General features: G+C 41.3%; 1 protein-coding gene across 1 annotated transcript in view; it reads left to right on the top strand.

The window, feature by feature from the left end:
• The window catches only part of chl1a (cell adhesion molecule L1-like a), a gene marked incomplete at its 5' end in the record, with an annotated part of 41,626 nt that extends 29,509 nt beyond the window's left edge, over positions 1–12,117 (top strand). The window contains 7 exons of the mRNA XM_083895647.1: positions 3,484–3,522; positions 3,870–3,932; positions 4,400–4,513; positions 5,446–5,607; positions 5,981–6,160; positions 7,981–8,053; positions 11,732–12,117. Coding sequence (XP_083751773.1) covers positions 3,484–3,522; positions 3,870–3,932; positions 4,400–4,513; positions 5,446–5,607; positions 5,981–6,160; positions 7,981–8,053; positions 11,732–11,945 — 845 coding nt within the window. The 3' untranslated portion in view covers positions 11,946–12,117. The remainder of the gene's footprint in view (positions 1–3,483; positions 3,523–3,869; positions 3,933–4,399; positions 4,514–5,445; positions 5,608–5,980; positions 6,161–7,980; positions 8,054–11,731) is intronic.
• Positions 12,118–15,531: the final 3,414 nt, after the last annotated feature.

Below are 15,531 nucleotides of genomic sequence, written 5' to 3'. Positions count from 1 at the left end.
GCTGGGAAATTGAATACTTTATATAAAAGGAAGAAAATAACTTGTCTAAAGGATATAGAAAGCCAGTATAGGTCATTTAAAACTGGATTGTCTGGCTTTCTATTTCTTATGTTTGATTTTAAGTGTAGCAGCAGCAACATTATGACTTATTTCATCATCCAGATTCACTTTAAAAGCAGACAGTGAGAATGTCCAGTATTTTGGTGTGAGATTAAAGCGTGAATTAGCTTTCTGGCAGGTTGCGAGCTTCGGACGGTCTATTTCTAACACCATCTGAGATGTTGGCCTACACACAAACTTCACTGGATAAAAGAAGACTATTTTTTGGTCATTCTGCCCATGTGCAGTTTAAAGCTTAGCTTGGATTTGAACGATACAGAGTTATAGTGTAACACCTGATTTTATGTGGGAAAACAGAAATCCAAAATTTTGGGATTTTGAGACTCTTTGGCTTTAAAACCCTAGATTTTTATTTTGTGTGTGTGTGTGTGTGAGCTGCAGAGCTGTGTGAACATGAGTGTTTCAGGGGTATTTTGGTCAGTTGGCTCTACAGAAATGTATAATAATGTGTCTGTAAAGTGACATAATGGCGCATGGGATTAAAGCACATGCTTAACAACAAACAACAGATAGCTCATCAATCAATTAAAGCAACATCTCAAATATTATTTCTCTGATGTTTGAAATGAAACAACATGAGTTACGATAAACAGCATCTGGCTCAGCATGTATGTTTTTGCTGAGGTTCAGGTTGAAAATTTTAAAGGTCTCATATTATGCAAAATCTAGTCTTAAATCATTTAAATGCTTATATTTGGGACTCTGGAGGTCCTATCGGTCGTCAAAGTGTGAAAAAAAAAATGACTCACTCATGTTTTTGTGGTCCTCCTCAGTCTAAGTACAGGAGATACAACACAAGATGTTGACTTCCGCACTCATTGGGACGTCACAATGTGCTAAATTGGTGAAATTGGAACAGGCGAGAGTGCTGGCCAGGGCAAAGGTATCTGAAAACCGGATGTTCGCAAAGTCCGCGAAAAGTTGGCTCCACAGTGCAGCACAGAGTGCTACACAAACTTCCAGCCTCAGAGGATTTATCTGTCCAGTCGATACATGTCATATATGACGACGGCAATGTACCTGCTAGAGCCTGCAAATGATCACTTCCAAATGCCAACTGCTGTTAGCTCCTAGTAGCCTTTGTGGTTGTTACTACGTACTTTTTTTTTTAACATGGACCTTTTAGGTGGACCTAAAGAGATACTACTAAACAGAGAGCGTTCTGGGCTGATTGAACTGCTGTGGTGCTTCATGCTTATGATATTTTGACCAAAGCATGTCGCAGACATGTTCATTAGGACATCAGGGAACTAGGTTAACTTGGACAAATAGGGTATAATATGTCCCCTGTAAACAATCAACAAAAGAGCATGATGAGGTCCATCATTGTTTTGCTGATGTGGTCTGTTCAGCTCCCTGCCTTGCCATGGCGCAGGCGTAGCTGTGTGTAATTTCAGCCTTGAAAATACATCAGTCACCCTGGAAATGTGTTCTGGAATTTTGCAACACGCTTTCACAAAAAAGCCTCACTATCACTAAAAATGATTGCATGACAAAATGTTGCTAAACAATCTTCGAATGTTTTAATAAAAGTTATTAATTCCTCTCTGATGTTTATGCTTCCTCGGAGAGCCTCCACACCTTGTAGGTGGATGTCCAGCCAGAGACCCATTAGACGCACTGTTTGTAAATATGGTTGAGCCAGGACTCAGAGGGGAGATAAAATAGTAGTTTTGAAGCACTGTCCTGGAGGCATGTTGGACACAATGCAGCAGAGTGGATTTATGGATGCCAGTAGCACAGAGCTGAGGCATCATGAATTTACAGACATTAATGTGGAGGGCTGGAGTGACAGTGAACAAAAAAATATGAACACATGGGAGTTATTAAGCCGCAGTAAGTGTGCTCTTCAGTGTTCCTTTTCGAGTTAACCTTTGACTGAATGAGCCTTTAATGTTTGTCACCGTGTAGTTACCGTGAATCATTTTCTGGTTCGAAGAAAAAAAAAGTTGGGAAAAATTACAGACTGTCATGTGTGTGTGTGTGTGTGAGAGAGAGAGAGAGAGGGTGTATGTGTGTTATAAAGGCTTGCAATGTAAATAGTGCAGGTGGAGTTAAAGATATTGGCAGCAGAAGGATGTGGTGGACCATCTGTGAGAAATCGCGAGGAGAGCTAACACCTACAGCTCACGATTGTGGCAACAAAAAAAATTACAAAAAATAAATCATGTTTTTTTTCTTCTAATCGAATGAGATAAAGCAGAAAAGATCAATTGGGTTACAAACGAGAATAGGTTTAAAAAGCATATACCTCTCTAACACACAACAACAACAACAAAAGACCCAGCTCCTTCAATGATTTGCTCTCTGGCACAGTTTTTGAATATTATCACCAACAAATTTGCTAATGGCTTGAACTTCATATCTGAAAAAGCTTAGCAGGAAACATGATAATCTAGGACCGGCTTTATGTTCACTCCAGAATTCAGCAACCAGAGCAGAACAGGCCTTCAGGTTTACAGCCGTATTCATTTTCTTTTCCAGTATACTGTGGATTCATGCACGTATCCACAGCAGATGACTGAACATTATGTGCACACACTATGCTCTTTATCTTTATTCTACTTGGAAATCAATGTGAGATTTAAACCTCTTCAATTGAGACTTCAGACAAGGTCAGTTGGCAGCATTACATCCATCCATTCATCTTCAACCGCTTTATCCTCCACATGAGGGTCACCGAGGGCTCTGGTGCCGATCCCAGCTCACATAGGAGGTTGAGAAGTGGGGGAACACCCGGGACAGGATGATACGTAACATGTTTTTGATTTGGACAACCACACCAACAACAGTATATCAAATCATAATGTATTACAGTATTATCTCCATACACAAAGCCTTACAATTGTTAAATCATTGAAAAACACAGAAAAAAATGATCACATCTCATATTGAGTTTCCTCAAGGAATTGCAATTAGCAGCGTGATAAAGCACTGATCACATTAAAGATGGTTCAGTTCAGTTCGTGTAAGTTCGGGAGAGTGTGACTGTGAACTAACATGCACCCTGAAAAGAGAGGGAGCGAAATGGAACTCAGCCACCTTGAATGTGATTATTTACGAGTGTCAAAAAACACTGTGATGTGTAAACATTGGCCTGCGAGCATTCGATTAAATAATGTAAGAATTATTCAATGTCTGAACCACTGGATATCAGTTACACTAGTTTTTAGACATTCTTTTTTGACACTGCATTGCTCAAGAATGCTCATACAATACATACTCATATCCACAGCTCTGTGAGTGTGTGCACTCCTGTTCTATAAACCTCAGTGCCAGCTTTTCCATATATTTCTAATCCTCTGCTGTTGTTCCATTTTTTTTATTTACTTATTTATTTATTTATTTTTTATCCCTCTGAAGATTTGTCCCTGACTCCAGCTGTGGCCCCTGTTCAGAGCAGTATGTATCACCCGCCTTTAGCTGCTGCAACCCAGTAGTAGTGGTGGTAGAGATAGAGAAGGCTGCAGGTGTGTGTCGGTGTAGAAAACGTAGCAACGGCAATTGCCTTCCCGCAAAAAATGTCTGTGTCCTTTACAGTTGTACAAATATAGTTTGGGTTAAAAAAGCAGATCAAGAAAAACAACACATACCTTTGTTTCCTTTTATATAGAAAAGACTCCTGCTGTTGCTCTAACAATCCTTCCCTCATGTAGTCTAACAGAGCTCACTTGTTTCACAATATGGAGCATTAGACCTGACAGCGTTGTAGCAAGAATCTAACATCTGAGACTTCTCTTTGATTTCAGGCCACAACTGCTCTCTCTCCTCTCCAATCTCTTTGCCAGGAAATTCTCCTCATCTTTCTTTAGGTATATAGCTCTCACTCGCACATGCCAATAATATCCCTGTGATCTCATCTTTAAGTATCTGAACTTTCAACTAACAACGGGATTTGAGACCCGTCTGATGTTTGCTTACGGGAGGGGGGGGGGGGGGGGGTTGGAGTTTTTGTGGAGAGGCATGAGGAAATGCCAGCTTTGCTTAAAGGAGGAAGTCAAGACTAGATGTCATTCCCGCCCACGATCTCTGTATCAACCCAAAAATCCAGCTCCTCTCAATTAAGTCTGCTGCCCCAGTATTGCTTTTTTGAACTGTCGTCTTGAAACGTCTTTGCACGCCGCGCAGTTCTCACTGTGGAGGGAGGGGGGGGGATCCTATTTGCCTCTGCTAATCCTCTTTTCTTGACTTCTTTCTCCTAACCTCTGTGGCTTTCTGTGTTTTCCTTTTCTTCTTGGTTTTCCTGCTATTGTGTCTTCTCTCTCTCTCTTTTTATCAGTTCCCGTCCTGTTGAACATAAGCTCTCATGTGAGTGACACTTTTGCCAAAATCAGCTGGACTGCCAGAGAAGAGCAGCAGGACACACAGCTTTACGTGGCTCATATGAATAACCGTAAGCTACATTTCCCCATCCCCACCTTGCTCACAGGAAACTTTAGATGGCACCGTGTTTAATTGCAACTGGGAATGTTCTCTAGAATATATAGAAATAAACGTTAAAAGCCTTTAGACCTGGTATTAATATCCGCGATATCCGGAGGGTTGCCGATCACGAATGAACAATGCTAAATCCTAAATCAAATTCAGAGGTTTGGTGATGAGCGCGGCTCCATTTCTGAGCATGCATGAACGCAGTCTGTCCTCAGGAGGCATTAGATCCCACCTACTTAGCTGACATCCTCTGACCTGCTGCAGTTTCACTTTATTTTTACACTCCTCAGTGTCCATACAGTATGCTGATTTATTTGTAGCCACTGCTGCAATATTGCAGCAATATATATTCAGATTGCCACATGATTTTTATTTTGTTATTTCTTGTTACAGTTGAAGGAGTAGTGCTTGAATTCAGCTCCTCCATTCTCTCTCTTTCTCTCTCTCTCTTTTTCTGTTTCTCATGTTGATGTACAGACTCACACACACACACACACACGCACACATTGACAACAGACACCAACAGTAGTGTTGTGTATTGGCAAAAATCTGGGGATACGATTCAAATCAAATACAAAACACAAAACCACTGTCAACAATATTTATACAACATTTCAAAGAATCAGTGCAGTTTTTATGCCCGTGAAATATTTTGATTTTCGTGAACTGTGTGTATTTCCATGTTGAACAATGCCAACATGTGGTTACAGCAGGAGACGCATCCAGGATGTATGTTAATACCAGGTCTTAATAACCTTACACATATTAAGATACATGAACTATAGTACTAACAAACATTTATGACCATGCAACAGCTAATCCTATCTTCTTGTGTAGTGGCCCGAGTAATATAAAACTTGCTGCTTGTTGCACCTGTTGTGCTTGGCTGTGTAGGTGATGGTAACTGGAGGATTTCAGAGGCTGTAAACGCTTCTCAAAGTTTCCACGTTATCGACGGGCTCACGCCGGGGACGATGTACACTGTGCGCCTCGTGGCCAAGAGTCTGCTCGATAATGCTAGCATTTTCGAGGACGTTTTCCACACTCAAGTCAAAGGTGAGATGAGAGAAAAAGGTGTCGTAGTCGAGAGCGATTAGCGTCCTGCCGTAGTGGTTCAAACAAAACAGCGAAGAACTGATATTTACTCGGGTGAATTCGTTTTTTGCATTCCCCATGCATTCCTGCTTTTTTTCTCCCCCTACCGATCTCATATTTTTCAGAAGAGATAGAGTGTTATAGCTGAAGGGAATGTAAGTGAAATACGATTTATGAACATCCTCTCAAATTTGAATTCATCGTGTTCTTCTGTTTTTACTGAGAGATGAAGTTGTTTGAGGGGTGCTTGAGGGGATTTTTTTTATTTTTTCAATATACACAGGTGTGTTGAGTTGATGGTTGAACTCTGCTCATGTGATGTTTCTCTTCTCAGGTGTGGGAGCGCAGCAGAGGAACTCCTCAACCCAGGGATGGATTATCGGGACCATGTGCGCCGTGGCTCTGCTCACCCTCGTCACTCTCATGGTCTGCTTTGTGCGGCGAAACAGAGGTGGCAAGTATGCAGGTACGCCACCGCCGCGCCATCGACAAGACATGTTCTCCATGGAAAAAGGTCAGTTAGTCTTTGAGTCTTTCAGCCCATGGGTTGGGCTGCCTTATCACTTTGCTTTGGGAGGTAAAACAAACAAAAATATCAGGACACTGATTGCATATACATTAGAACGATATCAGATTTTTAAACATCTTTAGGACGATGCCTCTATCTGACTCTTGATGTTATTTTTGTTGACTTTCTGAAGCAAAGTGGAGTGAGCCTCAACCTTGACCCCCGACCCTGTGTGGAAATTAATTATGCATGCGTGTGAGACACCGATGCATGCCAACCATGCCAAGCCCATTCATTACCCTAAATGAGCTGTTATTGATATGCTTGCAGCAACTATGTGTGTGCGTGTGTGTGTGTCTTTGTTACTTTCGCTTTGTACCTGTATTTATAAACCTGGTCATGCGAGATGTGTTTTACTCCTCCCCGCCTGTCACCCTGTACACACTCTCCTGGCTTTGCCTTTGTGTTGCCTTGTATCACTCCCAAATTCATTGGTGCCGGCAAAGAGTCAGCTCGATCAGTTTCTCTCCTCCCCGACTACTCTACCGTCCTCACCCCTACAATTCCACTCCTTTGCCTGCAGTAGATTTTGACACGAATCACTGAATATTTCATCTGCCCCTTTGGATCTCCCCTCTGCCCATCCAGCTCTGTTCATGAAAGCCCTTCTTTGTCTTTCTCAAATGCATGGTATTTTTGAAAAGCGTATTTACACAAAAAAAGCTGATGTGTATAGTCTTTGTGTGTGGACACAAAAAGAAGTTTTGCACCAACCATTCATTCGGTGCACCAACTTGATATGACGACATCAAGTTTTTTTGTGTGTCTGTTTTATGCCTCCACACCTGTGACAGTCATGGCTGGAGGCATTGTGTGTGTGTTTTTTTCGCGTTGTCCATCTGTCTGTGCCATTCTCTCTCGTTGTCTCAGAAAATCTAGTCAGAGAAATGTGTCACATTTGGCACAGACATCTATTTGGTCTCAAGGATGAAGGGATTCAATTGTGCAGGTCAAAAGTCAAGGTCGCTTTGACCTTGTGTTTTTGTTGACAGGATATATCAGTGAGGCTGCAGGGAGGGTGATTATATCTGACATTAAAGTCAAAATCAATTCATCATTATATGTTTGCTACAAAAGTACATTTCACGCCTGTTTAAAACCCAATAATATCGAAAGTGTCATTTCTCTGCTATTCCCATTGGATTGTAGCGGTTTCTATGCCGTCAAATCTGCTTTGAGATTTTTCCATGACTCATTTTGTACTCGGGGGACGAGTATACCGAGTTACATTCAGTTGTTGCTGTACCTGTACAAGTCTGGTGATGCCAGCGTACCATTCACCACGCATCAACTCCATTGAGGGGATGAGTCTGCTCGTCTCCAGTCTTGGTTTAGAAATAGAAATTTCTCTTTGGTCAGGAAACATCACTCTTGGGTTCCTGTCCCTTCAACACCACAGATATAGGGCAAAGGTTGCGGCGTCAGCTTTCTTCCATGTTTAGCTGTGTGTCATCATGTTGGCTAAGACCCTCCTTCGCAGCTCATTTTAACCGGAAATAACGAACATATGTTGGAATATATATGGAGGAATATATAATGTGGAGGAATTCACTTTCACTTTAATTAATAAGAATGTGGGGGATAAAGGGCAAAAGAGCACAGTGATGGTGACCACACAAAACACTCAGAGATGCCTCTAATGAGGTGATAACATGTTATATAAAGCACAATGGTCAACTTTGTCATAATATTTCTGGCTGTTTTTTAACTCTATGAATGCTCTTTTACAAATGTGCTAAAATGTCTGTCTTCCCCCCCCCCTGCAGTGAAAGAGAAGGAGGACCGCCACCCTGACTTTGAGTCACATGGAATGAATGATGACACCTTCTGTGAATACAGGTGAGCTCGACTCCTATACTCCTATACAGAGCAAAGCTGCAGTGCAAATCTGTGCTGGGGAAATTACTTTTTTTTTTTTTATCTCTTTGAAATGCATTGTGTTGCAGCAATATTAATCTAACAAGCATATGTGGAATATTTCTGTTTGAGAAACTCATTTGTCATTTGTCACAGTAACGTTTTTCTCTCCCATCCCAAAAGCAAACCTTGCATTCATGAGCAGGACCAAGCGAGAAGCCCATGTTCTCGCCATTTAATGGGCTAGGTAATCACACGGATCAGTTAAGAGTAGTTGGTGACACTCGATTTAAGCTTTGTTCCCCTGTAGATGAAATGGTAATCTGTGTGTTTGTTAATTGTTTGATTTTGGCTGTGTGCATGCGTGCACTCTACAGAGCGTGAGAGAGTCGGGATCAGCTAGTTATTTTGTGTTGCTCCGTGTGTTTGTGCATACTTGTAGGCTGCTCGTTTCTTGTCGTATGTTTGTTTAATGGAGAAGTGTTTCTTGAGTTGAACTAAAACGGTCGCTGTACACTTGCTGTCTCTCTGTCTAACACAAATGACGCGTTGTGTCGGTTCACGAAGGACATTGTTGTCGTATATAAATCAGCTGTATTCAGTCGATCACAATGTGTGAGTCACAATCCCAGCCACTTTCACACCAAGGCAATCCATTTAAATAACACCCCCTCATTTCTTGACACACCAATGCTGCCTCGCACCGATGCAGGTGAAGATTTACCTCCACCTTTCTGGATCAAAGTATAACTTTCATATTCAAATAGCCCGGGGGTTTGGTCAGTAGGGGTCAAAAATGTTATATTTCATATAATTTTAAAATAAAACAGTTTGTTTTGACATTGAACGATAAGTTGTTCACAATATTCAAAAAATATTGGGGACCCGCCTGTGGCCCACAGACGGCAATTTTGAAATCTCTGATTTAAAGAATGGAGCCATCAAGTCAAAAACATTTGTCCATTAATTGCAATAAATTGTTATGAAGGTTGTAAGTAACGCTCAAAAACAAAATGACATTCATTCATTCATACACCCAATTATATCAGAGTCAAGGTAATGTAATAATCATACATATAATTACCATGTTTTTCCTCTTATATTCAGGTCAGTGCATTTGCAACTGAGGGTAACTGACAACCACACACACAGGTTCATATTCATAACTAATTTAATGAATGGCGAATGCTCTGCAGACGCACTGTACAGTGTTCATATTTATTGAATGGTGGCCGGACAATTGTAGCTCTCAGATTTGACCGAGAATTGCTTTAATCGCAATAGATAAAGCTTCCACTGCAGACATATTGATTTTATATGTACAGCATTGTAGATTGGAATATATCCTATATTCACTGACGCATGCGGAGAGGTGCAAAAGCAGTGGACTGGGAAGACAGTGGTTGTGTAATATTTATTAATAAAAGCTGTTAAGTGTCTATGGTTTTCATTGTTAAGCTGCCATTTTGACAGTTGAATCCATTTTTGACACTTTGTGACAGTGGTGTGTTTTGTTTGTGCACGTACCTAAACTAGCTACAGCAACATGATCACTCACAATTGCGATCCTTTGATTCTTACTAACACTAATTATATTAATAGAGAAAATATATTGCCATGTGTCAAAGTAAAAACGTCATAAGGAAGTGTTTTAATCCCCTGAAGTTCTTAATGACTGTTATGTGGATGGATAGCAGCTTATTGTGTACTCTACACTTGGCTGGTACAGTGTTGGTATTGTTTTCTGTGATCACAAGATTACCTTGAAGCTCATATGAATATATACTGTACGTATGAGTAGGTTCCAGCTGTGCTGTTTGTTAAAAATGCCTCCCATGGTCGTGCTCATGATGTTCCTCTGACTACTGTCCCCCCAGAGTGCCTTTAGCGTTACTATGATGTTTTTTGTGTGGCTTTTAGTGTTAGATTTAAAGCTCTCATGGTGCCCTTTGAATCACCGAGGGCAATGGATCACCCACTGGTGTTCTATGTGTCTGGGGAGCTGAGAAGTGGTAATTATGATTCGGTAGATTTCTCTTTTGAGACAGGCCTCTGCTGCTTTGTCTCTAGAAACAGCAGGTGTCATATAGCGGAATTTGCCTATTAACCAACTGTGTGATGCAGTTTTTTCCTCAAATAGTTTGTTGTTTTTCCCGTTTTTTTTCTTTTTTTTTTAAAACCCTTCATCTTCTCACATTTTTAATGTGCGATTCAGGAGGTAGCAACAGATGTGGGGGAACTTTGTTTCCCAACTCACCTTTAAAGTTGAAATAAACACTACGACAGTTGCAATGGGCCTGAAAAATCTATCGTGCACCTGAAGTGTCTCATGCTGCCCCCAAAACCAAGTCAGCATGGGTCAGTGGCAAGACAAATTTAATTACCTTCTGCTCCTTCTGTGATGCACCTCCATTTCTCACCTGTTTGTCAGACTGAAGCGAAGCCTTTTCACGGCAACAGCTGAGACTGAGCTGGATCCCGACCAAGGTCTTGAATGAGCTGCGGCTCAGAGGCACAGAGTCCCCGTTTTATCACCGTATTCAAAGTCACTGCGGGGGGGCCGGCGCGGCTGTGGCATTCCGCTGCTGTTAGATAACAGCCACTTATCTTCAGCACTCTGGAGTCGTCAGAGAAAGACGGTTTGATAAGAGTTGAAATGCGGACCTTACGTGGCTTGCATGGTAAACGGACTCATGAAAAACGGTAGATAAGATTAGTTATTAAAAATCCACGTGAAGGAGACCCCGATTTGCAATCTTAGCTTGAACCACATTTTTTTTGCCCCAAAAATGCTGCTCAAAATGTCATGCTTGTAGTCAACACAGGTGTCAAAGACAGCGTCTCATATTACATACACCAGCCACCTGAGGACTGTGTCTGAGCACAGACGCTCTGTGACGTGAATACTAAACCAAAGAAGAGGCGTTAGCGAACGTGGACGGTTCAGGGAATTAGAAAAGAGGACATGGAGGGAAAAATATCCTCAGTGTTTTGAGGTGACCCCACGTCTCGTCGTGACACACCTGCGACTTGGCCAGCTGCCCGGCCGTAAATTGGCATCTAATCTCCTCAGCCTGCGTGTGAGCCCTTCGGGAATACCAGGAATGACAGGCTGTTTGTCTGGGATTGCATATGCCCCACCTCTCCCCCTTATTCCCCCTCCTTGTCTCAATCTCAGCCTTCAACCCCCACCCCTTCTTTACACACACACACGCACGCACGCATCTCCCACCCATCTTCTTTCCTATACTGCACACTAGCAATTTCCATCCTTGGCTCTAAAGAGATTTGAAATTGCCTTTGGTCCTGAAGCCTTGGCAATTAGCAATTAGTGAAGTGATTGTAGCAAGGTCTCCCCACCTCCCCTGTGCTCCTTTTCCTGCAAGTCCTCCCATAAGAACTTGCTTTTTGAGTGGGAGCCTGTGTGTCTGTTCATGCAGCCAAGCATTTAATAGTCTATACCCATTGCACATGCACTATAGTGTTTCTGTGAGTTTGTGTTGCTTTTGATTCTGTGTGATTCTATAGCGATCGAAAGGCCACACGTGTAGCTTTGAAACATCTGCTGCTTTATGTGCTTTACAACATGTTTGTTTACGCACTGCACCGCTGACCACAGTCAACCTTCTCTGTTGTTGTTGTTGTTGTTGTTGATGGCAGTGACAGTGACGAGAAACCACTGAAGGGCAGTAGCTTGTGTTCCCTCAATGGCAACGACACAGTCGGGGACGGTGTCAGCAGAGACAGCTTGGTTGACTACGCAGATGGCGGACGGGAATTCGACGAGGATGGTTCATTTATCGGAGAATATTCGGGGCGCAAGCACGGAGGTTCCGTCAGCGAGCCCAGTGGACTCAACCCGGTCACTGCTTAAAGCCAGGCTCCCGTTCAAAGAGACTTACTTCAAATCCTCTCAAGATACTTTTTGAAATTCATCTTCCTTGGCAATAAAATGGCTTGAATAGCCAAACACGGAGGAATTAAAATGGCTCGAATGTGCTGACAAGTTTTTTTTTGAAGACTGGAAAGTAAAGAGAACAACCACCATACACATCAGTGTAAAAACCCATGTGAGTCTTGACTTGACTGTAAATACTGTAAGAGAACTGTATCATTTGAATGTTTTTATTGTGATAATAAAATGTATTTGTACCTAATTATCATGCATAACACCATTGCTGTCTGTTGCTGTATGTTTCCTTTTTTTTCCAATGAAAACTGATCATGTTTATATATAAAATGTATAATGTTCTTTTATGTCTTTTTATCGATACAAACGTTTATTTAACCAGCCCCCTGGACAGTTAATCAGAGAGAGGATGTGGTTTTTGTGGGGGTTTATATTACATATACAAAATTAAAATATTATAAATTATTTTTTATAAAGAAAAGTATATATTCTTAATAATTCAATTATTAAAGAAGAAAAACTGTAATAGTATAATATGTAAATTAGTGTAAAGCATTTACACTGACTCACCAGTTCTGAGGTGGAAGTTTTTAAGCTGAAGCAAATTGGTTTAAAAACTTTTGTAATCATGTGCTTTTATTCGGCCAGAAATCTCAGAATGAAATCAGTCTACTTGTGTTTTTTAATCATCAGGAAACTGGGCTATTATTCATGATTATCTTGAAATTCTTTTCCCCCACATTTTTGCTTTGTGCACTCATGAGTTTCTGTTTGCTTGTTGTAAATCTAAAACACCCACTTACTGTATGGTAAGCTCACTTTCAGTTGAACAGCATGGAATTGAAAACAAAAACCCTGATAGCTTTCATTAGTGTGTAATATAGGTCATTTTGTTCACAAATGGCGCTACTGAAAGAATACAAAAAAAAAAACCCTTAAACATCATAGCATAAAACATGGCACATTTAAGCTCAATTTTCTCAAAGGTCAAAGACATTTTCAATTTTGGAAATTATTTTGCCCGTTATCTCAGCAATGAACGGAGTGAATCCTCGCATGAATAATACATGTTGCTGAAATATTCATCAAGGATAGAACTCAAATAAAGTCAAGAATTGACCTATTCAACAGTCTCATTGAAACAGTGGTAATAAAACAGGATATAGAGGCAGTAAACAGCAACCAGCACTAAATGTTTCATTAGCGTCACGTGTATGTTTACCACGGTGTTTTAAGATGTAAATTCCACTTTTAAACTCAGAGAGAATTCTTTTTTTTTTGTTTTTTTTCTAATTTTGAAGAAAGAAAGAAAATGTGGTCCATAGAAATGCAAACCAAAGAAACGGCTTCAGCTAAGTGTTTGTTTGAAGATGTTTCGGAGAAAAGTAACAAAAGTGTCCGTTCTCACATCAGAACATTAAGAACAAAAGTGGTCATAAAATGTTGAGCTGTGAAATACATTCTACACTGTGGCCAATCTCTTTCCTATTACTGTACCAGGTCCCATGGCTCCAATTATCTGAGCCAAAGGAGTGCTCGCTCTCCCCTCTCTCCAGTTTCTGAGGGGAAAGGATAGCATTTTTGATGAGGTGGAAGATCCAACTAACAAAGATGGGACATGATTGATTCGTTCTTTGTTCGGTGGGAACCGCTTTACGTCTTCCTTGTGTCTTACTTAACCATGTTTGTGTGCTGTGATTGTTGTGCATTCAAGGACGTGAAGATATGCATCATTACAGAATATCCATAGTCACGGTCTGCATTCATCAAAGGACAAGCTGCAACAAAAACGTTGATTTTGCTTTGTAATGTTCCCTTTGTTTGAATCCTCCCACTGCTGATGCACGACGTCTACTTGCTGCTCGTCTGTCTGTGGCCTGATGATTCTAAGGTATTCTAGCCATAATCAAACCAAACTTGGGATGACACGGTTGCAAAGCAGCCCATGTCTCATGGAAAAGTAAAGGTCATTTAAAGAGATAATCCCTGTGTTGTCAGGGATTACACCTTCATCCGTTATAAAATTGCTTTCTCCGTAAATAATAAACCCCCCTTCAAAAAAAAAACCACAACGTAAGATTACTCTGGTCAAAGCCTCCCTGAGTGTCCGTGCGTGAGAGTCCCTCGGTTTTGTTTTTGCGAGGTACGCGGGTCAGGGTGACTTTTAACATCAGTCAAATACGTGCCTTGTTTGGTTTGGCCCGTGTTTAGCTCGTGTTTTCACGGGCAGATGCTACACACTCGCGCGCAAGCTCAAAGGTCCCGAGTTCAAAGCAGAGCACTCCCTTTCAGGCAAGTTGATCGGAGCTGATATTTAGACTAAGTGCCCTGGAAATTACACGGTGGGAGGAGATCAATAGCGCGCTGTGATTTCAGCCCAGTAACTGCAGGCTGTAACTGCTCAGCATTGTATCAACTTTAACTAACCAAAGGCATGGCAAGGACAGGAAAAACAAAAAAAAAAGGTAGCATATGGGGGAAGAGTTGCAGATGTGCGAGATGTTGAGTTTGCGCTGCAGCTAAGACGGTAGCATGGTGGTCACGAAGATCTCATTAATAATGAACACTGTCAGGTTCACTGAAAGGGGAGCTGTGACAGGTGTTTCCATAGATGCTCTTAAGGAAGACCGTCTTCCCTTTGGTGGCTGTTGAAGGAACGCACTTGCAGAAGCGTCAGTATCAAGATTTCAAACATCACAACTTCTTAATCAGATCGTGAGTTGGGCCTATTGGGAGCAATATGCACTAATACTCTCAAGGACAATCAGTGGGCACTGTCCCAAACATCTTAAAGGTGACATATTATGCAAAATCAACTTTTTAATCATTTAAATCCTCACATTTGTCCCTATCAGTCGGCAAAGTGTGAAAAAAAGATGACTCAGACATGTTTTTGTGGTCCAATTCCTGTAATTGTTGTCTCGAGGAGCTCCGCTTTGTCCGTAAAAAACACACGTTTTAACAGTGCTGGCGAGGGCAACAGTATCCGAAAACCGGATGTCCGCGAAACATGCTATTCTTGGCTCCACAGTGCAGCACAGAGTTCTACACAAACTTCCAGCCTCAGAGGATTTATCAGTCTGTATTCTCCATGTTCTCTCAGTGAACTTCACTCCGAGGTTGGCATCTCTTTTGAAGGCAAGAAGTGGATGCACGAACAATGCTTATAATCATTTATTGAAACCCACAGCAGACTAATAAGATCAAACTGACATCTGCCAATTGAGACGTCAGTGTCTAGACACACATTCAAAAGGCTGTGTGTCATTAAGACGTCCTCACCCCCAAAGCTTCAAACTGATTCTCGTGTTTGACATAAACCAAACCTAAATGCATCAATGTCTTAAATAAAAGCTGTCACAGTAACACCCACAATACCTAATTTAGGTTCCAGATGTCATTCTTTTTTGCCATCTCTACATGGTGCAGTACTCACCTTCTGCTAAAATTTAATTTGTCTCACTAGAATGCAAATGGAATGGGATGATTCTGCATACAGAGAATCCTTTTAGGGGGCTATTATTTCCGTAGCAAACTGCTTTAGATGCAA

Source organism: Microchirus variegatus (assembly GCF_963457635.1).
Source record: "Microchirus variegatus genome assembly, chromosome: 9".
NCBI classification, from domain to species: Eukaryota; Metazoa; Chordata; class Actinopteri; order Pleuronectiformes; family Soleidae; genus Microchirus; species Microchirus variegatus.
This window is presented reverse-complemented; position numbering and strand designations above follow the sequence as displayed.